Source organism: Rhinolophus hipposideros (genome assembly GCF_964194185.1).
Source record: "Rhinolophus hipposideros genome assembly, chromosome: 8".
NCBI classification, from domain to species: domain Eukaryota; kingdom Metazoa; phylum Chordata; class Mammalia; order Chiroptera; family Rhinolophidae; genus Rhinolophus; species Rhinolophus hipposideros.
Window position 1 is genome coordinate 82,453,016 of NC_138054.1, and position 16,957 is coordinate 82,469,972.

Sequence of the window (16,957 nt, forward strand, 5' to 3'; positions counted from 1 at the left end):
TGGGAGGTGCAAGCGGGGAGCCCACCACCAGGGAGCTCTGCTTCTTTCTGGGAGGCCTGATTCCACCCCAATCTGGCCAGAACCAGGGGTGCAGAACCCAGGACAGTGCAGTTGAGGCGGGGGTGCTCGGTTTGGAAATAGACATGACTTCTAGGTCTCGGCTTTTTCTCTGGGCTGTAATAATCAGCTCCACATCCGCCTGCCCACCCAATACCCCACTTACCACTCTCGCTGCCATGAGTGGTAGCTTTGAATGAAAGCCTGGTGGGGACTCTGCTACAGTCTCCGAAATGCCTTGTGCTTCCTGCAGCTGTCGGGGCTCCTAGGGTTCCTTCTGCCCTAGAGCACCCCGGCCATCCCCCATGCAGGGACTCCTGTGAGACTCAAGTCAAATGCCTGCTGTGGAGAGACACCCCACAGTGGCAGGAAGCGTGGTGGGTGGACACTCTTGCTCCGCATATTATCCACTTCTGCAGTGTGGCACCTTTTCCCCAGAAAGCATGTCCTGGGGGATTTCCAGCAGCAGCAAATCTCCTCCTATGGGAGCTTCTCCTAGTCACTGCCCCTCACCTCTGCAGGCCGATCTGGGAGCTCCCTCTCGGGACTCATCAGGCCTCGATGCCTGCCTCTATCCTCGTATATCAGTTAGTGAGTTACATCCCTGTCTCCACCTGCTGTGAGCTTCTCATCGGAGGCTGTACCTCACTCATCTTTCATTCCTCAGCCCCCAGCACAGCCCCTGCTCAGGCGGCCCCAGGACACGTGGTCAGGAACTTCTCCCCGCCCTTATTCCTGTGGTTTATCAGACTCCAGTCAAAGGTTTTGGGGGGAGGGGAGCTAAAATCCCTACCACCTGAAATTGGGTGTTTGGCTATCTGTACTCCGTGGGCCACAGTCACCGTGGTCTTTTCCTATGTGCCGACTGTTCCCATCCGTGAGCAGAGCTAATCTGAACTTCCCCACGGCCTTGTGAGATGCACAATCCGGGAAGCTTTGGGATCTCAGTCGTATCTGTCTTTCAGCACCTTCTGCACAGAGTTTATGACAGGCCTGGTGAAGTGGCTGGAGTTGTCCGAAGCCGTCTTGCCAACCATGTTCGCTTTTGCCAGTGGCCTGGGAGGCGAAGGAGCTGACGTGTTTGCTCAGATCTTATTGAAGGACCCCATCTTAAAGGACGACCCATTGGTGATCACTCAGGTACACCCACCGCCTGGGTGGTGGTGTCCGGGGAAACTAGAACAAATTATTTCCTTCCACAGTCAGTCTGAAAATCACTTCTAGTGGGGTGGGGCAGTTGAAAGATATGGTATTTCATCCTAATATCCTTTGATGATCATAGCTAATGTTGAATTATCATTATTGAATATTTACTATTGATTTAATTGATAACTTACATATTGCTTATTATGTGCTAGTACCTTTACAAATATTAACTCATTTAATTCTCAAAGCAACTTTGTGAGGTAGGTATTTAACTGAGACACAGAGACTAAGTCACATGTTCAAGGTCATGCAGCTGACACGCAGCTGAGCCCAGATTGGAACCTGGGCAGTCTGACTCCAGAGCCTGCATTCCTGAGTGCCAAGCTCTGCTGCCTCTCTTTTCAGAAGCAGCAGCTTTGCTATGGGCCCTTGGGCATGTCACTTACCTGCTCTGTGTGCAGTTAAAGCAGGCAGCTTGTGACACGGGCGGTTTGGTGGGTCAAGTAAGCAGAGTTAAAAGCAGCCTTCCCCTCCTTCATTTCACTCCCTGAAATTCTCACATGTTTATTTATTTGCTTACTTGTTTGTCTGGTTCACCTCTAGCATGTAACACAGAGCTATTAGATTGGTGCAAAAGGCATTGCTGTTTAAAAGGTTGAAAACAATTGCAAAACCATGATTACTTTTGCACCAACCTAATATTTTGTCTGTCTTATCCTCCCACTTAGTAAGAGTCAGTAAATATATGTCAAACAAGCAGGCTGATAACATATCAACTGATTGCCACTTCCTGTTACTTTTCCCCCAGGACCTGCTGAGCTTCTCACTCAAGGATGGTGAGTTGATTTTTCTTCAGTTCTGTAAATTGTGGGCGATCATTTTTGCCCTTGGCCAGTAAAGCTAGTGATAGGTGTTGCCACCTGTAGCTTGGTCCCCTGGGGTCTTTTTGGTGCAAGAAAGGAAAGGAAACCCCGTATAGTTGGGGAGCGGGTGAACACTTCATTCATGCCAAGTACTGGGTGCTTCTTAGTGGTTATTTCATTTATTCCTTGCAACGCCCTGTGGTTTTACCTTCCAAGTAGCTCTTGAATCTGGCCCCTTCCCCATCTCTACCTCCCGCCCTGGTCTGAGCTACCATCAGCCCATCCTGGATGACAGCAGGGTCTCCTCACTGATCTTCTGCAGCCACTCTGGCCAGCAATTTGTCCTCCTTTCCCGACACACATCTGACCGTGCTGCCTCCTGGCTCCATCCTCAGGGCCACTCCTGCTGCCCTCAGGAAAAAGACCAGCCCTTCCTGGTGGGCTGGTCCCTCCCCTACCTCAGTTCTCACTATCCTCCCCTCCCCTCTTCCCACGCTGGCTTCCTTGAGTGTGCCCTGCTTTGGACACCATGGCACACATGGCCTTCCCCAGGCTGGAGAATTTCCTGCTCCTCTTGCCCAGGTACTGTACCTCTCCCTCCTGCCTCCACTCGGTCGTCACTTCCCAGAGAAGGTCTTCTGGCCTCCCCACTGGAACACTCCACCCGCACCCTGTCAGCCATGGTTGCAGCTGAATTCCTAGTTCCATGCTTCTTCGCTTGGTAACTGGCTGCCCCTCCAGACCGTAAGCTCCATGCGGACAGAACCGAGGCCTGGTTTTCTTCACCACGTACTTCCGGTGCCTAACACAGCACTGCACATAGCGCACACTCAGTAAACATCTGTTGAATGCATTAATGCAATGGATCCTAATGCTCCGTTTTATGGATGAGGAAGACAGCTCAGAGAGGTTAAGCAGTTTACCCAAGATTCCTCCATAAGTGGCAGTGCAGGATTCCACTACATTCATTTCCTAGGGCTATTGTCAGAAATTACCATCGATGGGTGGCTTAAAGCAACAGAAACTTATTCGCTCCCAGTTCTGAAGACCAGAAGTCTGAAAGCAAGGTATCAGCGGGGTCTCACTCCCTCTGAAGCCTGTTGATGAGAAGCCTGCAAACCTCTTTCAGCTGTTGATAACTCCAGGCAATCCTTAGCTTAAAGATACGTCGCTCCAATTTCTGCCTTCAGCTTGCATGGCTTTCTCTTCCTCCTATAAGGACATTGTACAGGTGTCCTCATCTAGAGATCTTTAACTTAGTTACACTGGTCCCCCCCCTTACCTGCGATTCCACTTTCCAGTTTTAGTTACCTGCGGTGAACCGCAGGTCGAAAATATTAAATGGAAAATTCCAGAAATAAACAATGGACAAGTTTTAAATTGCACATTGTTCTGAGTAGCATGATGAAATCTTGCAGTCCTGCTCTGTCCAGCCCGGGACATGAATCATCCCTTTGTTCAGCATATGCACGCTGTACACGCTACCCACCCACGAGTCACATAATAGCCATCTCAGTCATCAAATCATTTATCAGAGGGAGAGAGAGAGACCACATTCACATAACTTATATTATAGTCTATTCTATAATTGTTCGATGTTATTATTAGTTATTGTTGGGAATCTCTTACTGTGCCTAATTTATAAATTAAACTTCATCATCGGTATGTATATATAGGAAAAGATATAGTATATAGAGGGTTCAGTTACTATATAGTCCACAGTTGGAGGCATTCACTCGGGATCTTGGAATGGCGCAGAGAAGGTTGGTGTCCTAGTTGGGCCATTTGCTCGAGACCTTTCCCACAAACTCCATGAGGGAGGGCCCTTGTCTGAATTGTTCGCCATTGTATCCCAGCATCTACAACACTGACGGTCACATGGCAGGCATTGAGTGTTGGATGGATGGATGGATGCAGGCATACATAGATGAATGGACGAAATTATGAATAGATAGAAGGATGGATGGATGGCCTTTCTTTAAAGAATGAGCTTAGATACTAGTAGGGTGGTTTGTATGAAATTTAGGGTTAAACCATTCTCTCCAGAGATTGATGAGTAGGGGCCCCCAGCAGAAGAGGTGGCTCTCTATGCTGCTGGGTTTCTCTCTGGGTGTGAGGTGGGGTGATTAGTCATGAAAGCAGCCGAGGAAATCAACATGAAAATCTGCATTTCTCAGAACTTCCTGGAAGGTTGACTTTTACTGACAGTATTGGGATCTTAGCTACAAAACGATGCCATCTTGGCAGCTGGGTGGAATATTTTTCATGTGAATCGCTTTCTTCTCCTCTTCCAGTAACAACCCACAAAGCTCTTTGCCCACACAACTGAAAAAATAAGTCTTTTGTGTGTTGAAGGTTAAACTGCATCTGAACTAACGCTAAACCGGGTTTCTCAACCTCAGCACTATTGACATTTGGGGCTGGATGCTTTGTTGTGGGGCCATCCTGGGGGTTGGATGTTTAGCAGCATCCTTGGAATCAATTCTCTAGATGCCAGTGGCACTTCCTGTGTTATGACAACTAAAAATGCCTCCATACATTGCCAAATGCCCGCTGGGGGGCAAAAGCAGCCCTGGATGAGAACCAGGGCTCTAGGACCCCAAATTTGGCCATCTTAGGTGAGGTTGGTTTATTTGTAGTTGGTCATTTTTATAAGTTTTTCTAGGTGCTTGACGTCCTATACACAGATCTGAATTATCACATAGTCTGTAATCCTCAGGTCAACTTCTAAAGTAGGTCCTGTTATCCCCATGGACAGGAGAGGAAATTAAGCTCGGAGGTTAAGTAACCCAGGACTAGGGTTTCCGGGTAGGAATTCCCACCCATTCTCGGGAATTTTTTTTCGCTTTTCCATTCCCGAATCTCGAGAAAAGTTGGGTGGGAATTTGGGAAAATCGGCTCCTTGAACCCAGGTGGTTGGTAGTATCGGCCGTCACTTTGTGGAAATGATTCATCGTGGAGAAACAGTTTATATCTTGGGATTCGGGCACGGGAAAGCGAAAAAAATTCCTGAGATCAGATGGGAATTGCCACCTGGAAACCCTACCCAGGACTACATTTCAAAGTTTCGAAATTTCACTTAAGGCAAAGCGAATCTGGTTGGTACCCAAGAAACTTTCAACTGAATCATGGGTTTTGCCCTCTGTATTCTGACGCCAAAGATAGCATCAACTCTAAGCCATGGGGCCCAAATTGGTGCACGCCACGTGGGACGCAGCAATCTTTACTGCAAACTTGGCTCTACTTTCTGACCTGGCCTTTATTACTCAATTGCAAACCCCACCTCCCCGGTGAATCAGAAAGATCTGAGGTGAATTTAAGTTCACAGTAACTCAAAGACTCCTGTCTCCCAGAGTCATAAAAGTGGTGCCGAGACTGCCATTGGGCTTTTTCAAGTCCATGTCACCTTGAACTTTCAGAGTTCTTTCCTGTGAGGGGGAACAGGCACCCCGAGGCTGACCCTCAGCTCTCTGTGCTCTAGGCCCAAGGCCACAGGTGTACATAAAGGTGACCCATTAACCCAGCAGCCTGTTCTTTGGAAAATCTTCGGAGATGGGGCACTGACCCAGGGATCTCAGCTCTACCCCCAGGGGGCAAGAGTGTGCCAGCCTCCCACAACAGCTGTGCCCACCCCAGACCCACAGCCACATACTACATGAGCCCTTGACACTCAGCTAGTCCCTCTGGCCTAGGAAGACCAAAGGCGTGTCCAAAGTCACCCCGTGTGTTCAGACCAGCTCCTCTGTCCTTGGTCCTTCGGGTGCGTTTCCAAAACTGCTGGTCCAGGCACTAGACTGGGACCTAAGCAGCCCTCAGGAGCAGTGGGGGAGATGTTATAGTCCCACTGCCCTACTATGCAGATTGGGGAAGAGCAAGGCCTGACCCAGGTTCAAGGGGAGGCCAGGAGGAAAGAGCAGAAGCCAAAAGCCACGGCAGGCTTGGGAGATGTTTGGAAGAGAGAGTTCTGCTCTTACAGACATGGTTCCTCTGTCCTGAGCAAGGCCAGGGGCACAGCTTCTGCAGTCAGACTGCCTGCTTCACTACTCACAAGCAGGGTGACCCTGGACATGTGACCTGAATGCTCTCTGTCTCCATTTTCTCTTTGATTGAATGGAGACACTAACTGTCATGCAGGGTGTCATGCGTGATCTCTGGTTCCGCTCCCCACATAAGAATACAGGATATGGTGAAGCCAAAAAGGAACACCCACAGAGCCATAGGTAGGGGAGTCATACCACTATATTCTCTCTGGTGGCTGGATTGGAGACACAGGAAGACACACTATCCGCAACCTGCCCTTCACTTCTCTCTGCCAACCAACCTCACTTGCTAACTGCAATCCGCTCTTGCTAGCTCAGCCACCATCTTCTTGCTAGCCCCCATTTTCTGCTAGCAGAGCCACGGCAGTTATATTAGTGGCCAATGGCTCTCTGGTTACAGCTGATGGCCATCCAATCACAGTTGATGGCCATTTACTACCTGAGCCAGCACCTTTCCACATGAGGGCAAGAGCCTGGAAACTGCACTCCTGGCTGTCCCCACACTAACAGTATCTGCCTCCTCGGCGGCTGTGAGGACTCAGTAAATCAATACATGTAGAGGGTAGTACAAAGTCTGTTGAGAGTGAGCAGTGGTCAAATGAAGCTTCTAGTATTAATATAATTGTTAACCATAGGGTGTTTCTGCCAGAAGAGGATATGTTTCTCATCCAACATAATCACCCTCCCCTATTTGGACCTCTCCAAACAAATCTGTTCGTTCATTTATTCATTCATTCATCATTCATATGGATATTCCATTCTTCACTCATATAGATGATTACACATGTGCATTGTTTTAGGCACAGGCCTAGGTGCTAGGGATGAGCAATGGATTTGGAGCTTATATTCTAGAGAGGGAGACAAGAAAGAGGTAGGCAAATTTAAAAATCAAGTTATAAATGGTGATAAGAAAATATCTCCTGGTGAGGGAATAGAAAGCAATGGAAGGCAGTCAGGGAGGACTTCTCTGAGGAGGTGACATTTGAGGAAGGAACTGAGTGAGGAGCAGACGTTGGGGAGTGTATTCCAGGTATTGTCAAGAGTGACTCATCACTGTGAGAGATGACCCCACCCAGAGGAGGAAAGAGGCCTTACCCAGTAAACCCACTTTCTCCCTTGTCCCCTGGGGGAGCAGGACTCAGAAAGTACTGGAAGTGGAAAATAAGTCTCAGCTGAAGGTGGGAGGCAGAAAAGGTCTCTGGTGCTGCTGGAGTGGGTGGGCACATCAGAGGACCCTGGCAGACAATGGGTCAGCTTCAGTTAATTAATGAGCCAATACATCCTAATTGGAATCCTACTCATTGCCAAACATTGTCCTGGGCATTGGGAAACAACAAGAGACAAAGCAAAGCTTTCTGCCCAGATGGTACTGACATTCTGGTGGGGAGATCCAGACAGTAAACCCATCCACAGATATAACAGTGGTAGGAAACACAGGAATGGGGACAGGGTGACTGAGGCCCGGGCTGCTCTACTTCAGAGGCTGATGGCTCGTCTAAGGAGGTGATAATGAGTGGAGACCTGACTGATGAGAAGGGACCAGCCAGGTAGAGCTCTGGGGGAGGGGACTTCTAGTTAAAACAGCATGTGCAAAGGTCCTGTGGCAGGAATGAGCTTGGCTTCTTGGTGGGACAGATACTGGTACGTGAAACAAGGACCGATAGAAAGTGAGATGGGAATGGGTGGCAGGAAAGGACCAGATAATATACACTTTGTGGACCATGGGAAGAAATGTGGATTTTATTCTAAGTGCATGAGGGAGTTGTTGGAGAGTTTCAACCTGGGTGAGAGACCACGGTCCAATTTATGACTTTAAAGAATCCTTCTGGCTGCTGTGTGGCAAATAGAGTGGGGATGCAAGCTTGAAAGATTAGAAACCAATGATATGGCTGGTAGTTGAAGAGCGATGGTGGGCACGGTGGTCGTGGCAGGTGATGGCCCTGGAGATGGAGCACAGTGATCAGAGGATGTGTCTTGGAGATGCAGCTGTCAGCATTAGCTGGTTGAATGTTGGGGAGATGGAGAAACCAGAAGAATAAACAATACCCAGGCTTTTGGCTTGAGCCCTAAGACAGGGTAGGCAAGCCCTTGAGGAGTGGGTTCACCACCTGGTAAGTTGGCCAGAGAGCCAAGATTAGAAAACCCGAGTGTCCTGGGTAGTAGCCTGGGACTAGTGCCCCTCCCCCGCCACTAACCACATGTCTTACATAGAACATCAGCTCCAAGTCCAGCAGCCTGGCCACCAACATCCTTGAAATGACCCTTACATGAGGCTGACATTCTAAAGCCTCGTGCCTGACAATACCTTGGGAGGTTACCTGTGCACTTGGCAGCCTCTATCATGCCGCCTTAAGCAATCAAATACAAATTAGTGGCTGATTATAATTGCCACCAATTAATCACCACAGCCAAGGCTTGGTTAATTTCCACAGCTTGGTTATCACCTGGCTGTAATAGTCTATGATTCTATTAGGGAGCGGGGAGCTCCTTTGTTTGGAGCTTTAATTGACCTAGTAACCCCAAGACACAACATGCAATTGTCTGTTGCCCAGCACGTAGACAGTTCTACAACTAAGAAGGCAGCCAAGGGCAACTAGGCAAATGCTGCCAGGCCACAGCTCACTCTCAGGACTCTAGTTCAAGGAAGGAACTGGCTTATGTGGCAGAAACTGAAACCTCAGACTTCAGGATTTGGGGGTGCTGTGTCATTTTGAAGGCAAGCCACTACTACTTGAGTATAGTATTATATTGCCCAGCATTGCAGACACCCACAGTGGAGTCCAAGTCTGTAACATTTTTCATGGGCTGGTCATGGAGCAAGAGTCCTCAGCTCAAACCCTTGTGAAGTGACTCTATTTCCATTTTCCACCTGAGTGAGGATGAGCTATTTGCCTAAGGTCAGACGCATAAATAGGATTCCTACCAAGGTCCGTCAAGTCATTAATTAAATATTTATTCTTTGTGCCAGTCACTATTCTAAGGACTGGGGATAGAGCAGTGAAAAAGAATACCCTCATAAAGTTTATGTTTCAGAGGGAGAGACAAACAACAACAAAAATGAATGGGTATGATATCAGAGAGTGGTGAGTTCTGTGAAGAACAAAAATGTAGTGTAAAGGGATAGAGAGTAATGGTGGGGGGGGGGTTGGGAAGGCCTCTCTGGGTGGGAGACGTTTGAGCAGAGACCTGAAAGAGGAGGAGGAGCCCCACGTGAGGATATTGCCTTCTAGGGACTGGAAACAGCAAGTACAAAGGCTCTGTGGCAGGAACATTCTAGAAGGTGAGGTCAGGAAGTTGGCCAGGGACCTCGTAGGTCATGGTAGGGTTTGGATTTGGTTCTAGTCGTGACAGATTTTAGCTCTACATGATCTCCAAGGAAAGAAGAGAACAAAGTACCAGGTGCCCTGACTGGAGTCCCATCTCCAGGCATGGAGACATTTCTGGGGTTGGGGAGGAACCAAAGAGGGGGAGAGACCCAAAGGACAATCAGGGGTGACAGCAGTTCTTTCTCCTACTCCTGATCTCCAGACCAGTGGTTCCCAAACCTGGCCATCCACGTTCAGAGACAGATTCCCAGGTTCCATCCCAGACCCGACTGAATCCGTCTCTTGGAGGTGGTGCTCATTGGGTCCAAGAAGGCTCATGAGTAACACCCCTCTTGTTCCCACCAGAGGTTGGAACCAGTTGAGAGATTTCAAAGGAGTGAGGTAGATGGAGCTCCAGTGTCATCTGATGACTGGAGAATATGGTGGCAGTTTGGCTGCTTAGATGCGCTGATATGCCCTACCTAAAAGAACCTAGCTACCCTGCTAAGCTCACTGCGTGGTAGAGTGGGCAGGCAGGTGGGTCCTAGAGAGAAGAGAGGCTGTCAGACGGGACCCAGTCGGGGAGACGGGGCAGGCAGAGAGCGAGGGTGTGACACTTGAGGCCAGGGAAAGGAGGGTCCTAGATACCCTCCAAGGTATATAGGTTCTCAGATAATGCTGATGTCCCAGCATTCACATTTTAGGTAACGCTCGCCATCACACGGCCCACAAGGAAGGAAGGTGCAGAGTAGCTGGATGCCAGGCTGTTGGGATTTTCCCTCTTTGTCAAAAAGATCCAATTTGAAGGAAGCCTGTCATAGTACTGGAATCATAAAGAATTCACCCTAAAGATTAGAAGAGTTCATTCATCGTTTCACTGAATAAACATTTTTTGAGCTCTGTCGTGCGGGGTGTCCGGCGGGGCGGCCTGCGGGGTCTCTGCTCCCACTCCCCACATAAGAACGCAGGACATGGTGAGGCCAAAAAGGAACACCCACGGAGCCATAGGTAGGGAAGTCATACCACTATGGTCTCACTGGAGGCTGGGTTTACACGACGTGCGACCTGCTGTCCACTTTGCTGCCAACCACCCAACTCTCCTCGACTCTCCTTACTCTCCTTCAGTCTCCTCCTTCACTCTCCTCGGCTCCCCTCCGTAGCTGCAGCAGTTATATCAGTGACCAGTGGCTTAATGGCTACAGCTGATGGCCAACCAGCCACAGCTGACGGCCATCCGCTATCTGAGCCAGCACCTCTCCACATGAGGCCGAGAGCCTGGAAACCGCTCTCTGGGGCTCTGCCCCCACACTCCACCCCCACAGGTTCTCGCCTCATAATCTACACAACAAGCGTCTTCTGCGAGGGTCCCTGTGCCATATTAGACTATTGACACCTATGGACGAAAAGAAACGGTAGTCTTAGGAACCAATAATGGCAAATCCCTTCCATCTGGGAGGATACACGCTAGCCTTTTGTCCTGGGAAAGGAGGGTCGCTGCCACTGGCACCTTTCCCGGTTTATGGTACCAAACTTTTATGGCAGGGCTTGGGGTCCCTTGCATAGTTTCAACATGTAACAGTACAGGGGACCCCATAATAGGCCATAGTGAGAGCACATAGGTTCCCTGCAAAATCATCCCGGTATCGGGACCTCCGTATACTACAGTCACTTGAGGTGGCCACTCAGCCACCACCCCTGGCGTCACTTGCAAATCATGAATCAAACTGGCCCCTGCATGTTAAGGTTAAAAATAGCATTTCTCATACCCATTTCATGGACAATTTGCATGAGTTCCGTATATGAATGCCATTGACTCACAGCGCCTGGCAGTTCACTAGCCTGTCCCCATACCGTGCGTACCGCAGCAGTGAGCTACTCCATTAGAGAGTGGTTGCCCTGGTCGTGGGTCAACCTATGGCAGTTCTGTAACCTCTGTCGCAGGGATGGATGCACTGTCACAAAGGCCAGCTTTTCCATCTCACCTGGGGAGCAGAGAATGTTGTCTGCTCCCTCATCCCATAAACGTAGTAGCCAAGCCGAGACTGGCTCTCCAGGGCTCTGTTGGCACCGCCCCCCCCCCCCAGCTCCTGCAACTCAGTGGGAGTATAAGGGGTGTAGGTTGTGAACTCAGTCACAGCTGGGTTGCCAGCAGCAACGCCCCCGGGGCCCAAAGGTTGCTCACGTTTTACCCTTTGCTTCAAGATTGGCCGGGCTTGGGGGTTGGGAGCTACATTGTCTCCACTGTGGGGCCCCTCTTCTAACAGGCGGACCCGGGCTTCCCGCGCCTCCAACCGGGACACCTGGTCCGGCACCTGGGCTATTTCATTAAGCGCATTTTCCGTGTTAAGACTCAAGGCCCTGAGGAACATCCAGCCCACGCGGCCGGCTGTAGCCTTCTCCTCCTCCGGCAACGGCTCAGCCAGAGCCTGCAGGGCCCTCTCCACGCTGGCTGGAGAGCCATCCATGTCCTCCCACCCCTCCTTGGGGGTCCAACTCCTGAGAACAGTGGCCACCGAGCACCACACACTGTGCGGGGGCCACACGTCCTCCTGCCCAGAGTCAGACTCCATTCCTACCTGGTCGGAATCTTGCTCACTGTGCCAGGTGTCTGAGTGGGTGGAGGTCTCCACGGAAGATATCCACAAGCCTCGGAGCTTAAGGCCGCAGCAGATCACCAAAATGAAGGCAACGCCATCCATGGCCAAAAAGGTGGTGTGCCAGCTGGAGGCTTGAGTCTCCCAGGCAGACCGCGCCTCCCGTTCCCGGTGTCGCTCCTCATGGGCCTTCCGAAGCTGGGCTCTCACACACACAAACCGCTCTACCATGCTTTGGTAGGTTTTGGCCAACACCGTACGCTGCTTACGAAACTGAGCTTTTATACATGTAAACTGCTCCAGTACATCCCTTAGAGTTTCAGCCGACACCATATCCTGCCAACTACGCCATGTGTCGTGCGGGGCGGCCTGCGGGGTCTCTGCTCCCAATCCCCACATAAGAATGCAGGACATGGTGAGGCCAAAAAGGAACACCCACGGAGCCATAGGTAGGGAAGTCATACCACTATGGTCTCACTGGAGGCTGGGTTTACACGACGTGCGACCTGCTGTCCGCTTTGCTACCAACCGACCAACTCTCCTCAACTCTCCTTACTCTCCTTCAGTCTCCTCCTTCACTCTCCTCGGCTCCCCTCCGTAGCCACGGCAGTTATATCAGTGACCAATGGCTTAATGGCTACAGCTGATGGCCAACCAGCCACAGCTGACGGCCATCCGCTATCTGAGCCAGCACCTCTCCACATGAGGCCGAGAGCCTGGAAACCACTCTCTGGGGCTCTGCCCCCACAAGCTCTTACCTAGTGTTGGGCTTGGAGATACTGATGAGTAACTAGTGATCTAGTAAAAGACAGACAAGTACCATGAAATGGGATAGATGATAAGAGAGAGGCCTGTGTAAAAGACAGTGGATCCCCAAGGAAGACGTGCTCTAGAGAGGGTTCAGAGACAAGGTGCTGGTCGAGCCACCATTTTGGGGGAAATAGAAGTTCAAGGCTTAAGTGGTAGACAGAATAATGCCCCCTCCCCCAAGACGTTCACATCTTTAGAATCTGTGAATATGAGTAGGTCACCTTACATGGCAAAAGGGACTTGCAGGTACGATGAAGTTAAGGATCATGAGATGGGGAGATTATCCGGGATTATGTGGGTGGGCCCAATATAATGACAGGGTCGTTAAGAGGTAGGCAAGATGATCTCAGAGTAGGAGATGGGGTGACAGAAGCAGAGGCTGCGGTGATCGGAGGGAGGAGCCACAAGCCAAGGACTGCAGGCAGCCCCCAGCAACTGGAAAAGGGAAGAAAACAGATTCGCCCTTAGAGCCTCCAGAAGGGACCCGCCCTGCTGACACCTTGATGTTAGGGTACCTGGCCTCTAGAACTGTCTTGTTTAAGACGCCAAGTCTAGTAATTCCTCACAGCAGCCGTAGGAAACTCATACAGCTTACTTTGCATGAAGCACTGTTGCAGTGATTTGTCCTTATTATCAGGAGACATTCAACCAGAGAGGTAAATGATCCGAGGCCCTTCAGATGGAAAATGGCAGGGCAGGTGTTAAAACCAAGCCTGACCAATTAGAGAACCGTTCCCTTTGCCACAGGAGGGCAGACCTTCTTCTCTGTCGCATGGGGACTGGACCCGCACCGTCAGGTGCACACCCTGTCATCTTTAAAGTTTCCGATATATTAACCAATTAATATATACATATATATAGTCAAATTGCCCTCCAGAAAGTTCATATCAATGCATACTCCCACCTGAACACCCGTTTTCATCACCTCCATAACAACTTTGGGATTAAAAAGAAAAAACTGAACTTTGCTGATTTGGTGAAAAACGACTACCTTGCTTTTGATTAATATTTGTAACAGTTGCACAATATTCCATCCAGGAAGCTGTGCTGTTGGTTAATTGACTGGTTCTCATGGGGTTGAGTGTTTCAAACGTTTTCGGGGTTTGTGTTTTATCACTTACACTGCTGTCAACATCTCTGTGCTTAAAAGCTAACCTGACTCTCACGTGGGATGTTTCTCTTTCAAGGGCGCTATGATGCACGGGCCAGAGTCCTCATTTGCCACATGACGTCCCTCCTCCAAGTGCCCTTGGAGGAGCTGGATCTCCTTGAAGAGACATTCCTTGAGAGCCTGAAGGAAATCAAAGAGGAGGAATCTGAGTAAGGGAGCCCTGACCCCAGCCCCACCTACCAGGAATAGAGGACTGCCACTTGAGTGCACTTTTTTAGATAACAGTCCCCTCTTTCCTATCCCCCTATTTAGAGATGATGCATTGAGGTGGAAGGCGCACTGGGCAGAGCTTCCCAGTGTAGCCCTGACACACTGTGTGTCCTTAGCAAGTCACTTCCCCTCTCTGGGCCCCAATCCCCATTTCTAGAAAGAGATGATTGAATGGATGATTGCTAAAGGGCTTGTGACTTTATTCTGTGACCCTGACACTCGGCTTCACCTCAGGTTCTCATGACACTTTGTTCATGGGTCAAAGTGGCCTGGGTTCAAATCCTACCTCCAACATCCATCTGCTTTTGACCTTGGGCTGGTGCCGCCCCTTCTCTTAGCCACAGTATTCTTCTCTGTAAAATGGGAATACAGAGTGTCCTCCCAGGGTCGTGAAAAATGAATATGATCATATTCTAAGGTGTTCGGCCGAGGGCTGGCACGAGCAAGTGGTTTGTGGGCATGAATCCTTCCCTTCCCCCATGTGCCCCTGTACCTGCCAGTTGTAGAGTGGCTTTGCTAGCTATATGTATTGTCGGGAGTGTGTAGAGGGAAATTACCCTGGCAACTTGGCCAGAGCTCAGCTCTTTGCTGAGCACCTTACACGGAATCTAATCCCAGAGCAATCAATCGATCCAGTCACAGCCTAATTGCAGGCTCCTTGCACCAGGCACGTCTCCCAGCCTTGGTTTTTGTTCAGCTACGATGGCTTTCTTTGAACAGCCAGGTTGTGCCAGCTCAGCCCAGCTGGGAATTTAGCTCTGAAGCCAAGTTCAGAACTGCAGTTGCCCTCCTGCCAGCGTTTGGAGGGCAAAGGGAAAGACTGTTTCCTTGAGAAGGGAGGAAACTTGGTCTGTTAAAATAACCTGAAAACTGACTTGTCTTGACTCCCAGAGCTGTGTCAATACCAGGTCAATTACCACCATGACAAGGGCTGTCCAGATTCTAGGGGTATATTGGGCATTTGTAGTGTCTTATGCTCCTTGAAATGAAGGACATTCTTAGCTGTTGTTTGGAAAGCTTATTGTTGGAAAGAAACATACTCTCCAGAGGATTTGTTCTGGTCATACCAGCCATGTCAGATCAAGAAATATGTAAAATCAGAAGTTCGAACATGACCCAGCTCTGCCACTTACCAGCCATGTGATCTTGGGCAAATTAGTTAACTTCTCTGGGCCTCAGTTTTCCTCAACTGTAAAATGGGGATAATAATAGCAACCTGCTCATAGGGTTTTTGTGGGGCTCAGATGAGTTCCCACATGTAAACTGCTTCGAGCAGGCCTTGCACAGATGATATTTAGTTGGTAAATATCATTATGTGCTATAGGATCTATTGTTATTAACGTTATTGCTATGTATGGGCCATTTCCTCAGAAAAATACTCCACATGTGGAGTTTTTTAATTCAATGTTAGGGACTTTGGAGATCTCTCGGGTTCTATCTATAGTCTCTGGAAGGGTCTGAGACCCAGGAAAAGCACGGCAACTGTTCAGCCAGGAAACCTGGTCCTCAGTTTGATTCTGCTACCAAGTCTCTGTGTGGCCCTGGGCATGTTGCTTTCCCTCTCTGGGCACCAGGACCAGTTTTTTCACCTCTGCAAGTAGAGGATCGAATTATATGTAGGTTTCTTTTAACTCTAAGGTTTTGTGTTTCTGCAAGGTGAGCTTATCACTTGGCACGCGAAGGCGATCCTTTTTGCAACTGGGGTTCAGAGTGTGACAAACCACCTTTCAGTTCTTGGGTCCCCATCTGAGCCCTGAGGCCATCTAAGTTTCTCCCACTTGTTTGGTGACTTCACTTTGCTGTGCCTCAGTTTCTTCATCTCTAACGGGGATAATGGTAGTATCTCCATCATAGGACTGTTGAGAGGATTGTATGAATGAATACTTATCAAAAGTTTAGAACAGTGCCTGGCACATAGTAGGTCCTAGTAAATGTTAGCTGGAGGTTGATACTGGCCACATCATAATAACATTGTCAACATCTAACTTTTATTGAGTGCCTACTGGATGCCGGCATAAGATGTCACCTCATTTGGTGCTCATAACAATCCCCTGAGGGTTTCACAGGGGAAGAACCAAAGTCAGAAGGATGACATAACTTGCCAAGGCCACACAGCTGGTCAGGGCACCATCTAATTCAACCACCATATCCAGTCACTTGCTGCACCTCAACAGTGTAACCGATAAAACCCGTGGTTGACCATTCCAGGTTCCCTCCTTAATTCTGAAGAAAGCAGTAACAATAGTTCTTTTATAGGCTTTCTGAGCTTTTACTAGGAAAGTATGTCTAGACACCCAGAGATAACCTCTCCCTCTCTATCAACTGAAAACTGATGACAAAACAGAAGAGGGTGAGGACCACCCTCTCAGGGAGATAAGGTGGCGGGGAGTGAAAGTGATTTGTGGAACCACGCGATGGGCAGTGTGGCCTCTTTCTCTTCACTCGGTGGCTGTGGCTTCAGCCTGGGATTTGGCCCAGACCTGCATTTTGGCTGCAGCCTCTGTCTTTGGAAGGCTGACGTGGAACGCCAACTCAAGGTCGTTCCTGGCATTCCAGAGCCTGAGTGCCACCGGTGACTATGACGTGTGGGTTGCCATGGTGTCTAACCAGCTGACAAAGTCAGTGGCAGCAATGAGGGCTTCTTCCTTCAGGTGATTGCTGTGCTCTGAACTCGCACGTCCAAATACAGGACGCATTGTTGATGTAACTCAGAGCACGTCCGACTCCTCTCGTGCTTTAGATGTTGAACTTTAGTCAGACA

The 16,957-nt window shown here is 49.4% G+C and overlaps 1 protein-coding gene across 4 annotated transcripts in view; it reads left to right on the forward strand.

Moving 5' to 3' along the window:
* Positions 1 to 16,957, forward strand: part of TMCO4 (transmembrane and coiled-coil domains 4) — a gene marked incomplete at its 5' end in the record, with an annotated part of 87,173 nt that overhangs the window by 20,110 nt on the left and 50,106 nt on the right. For all 4 annotated transcript variants that reach the window (XM_081055432.1, XM_081055431.1, XM_081055433.1 and 1 more), the window contains 3 exons: positions 1,023 to 1,197; positions 2,012 to 2,039; positions 14,003 to 14,135. In XM_081055432.1, the coding sequence (XP_080911558.1) occupies positions 1,023 to 1,197; positions 2,012 to 2,039; positions 14,003 to 14,135 (336 nt within the window). The remainder of the gene's footprint in view (positions 1 to 1,022; positions 1,198 to 2,011; positions 2,040 to 14,002; positions 14,136 to 16,957) is intronic.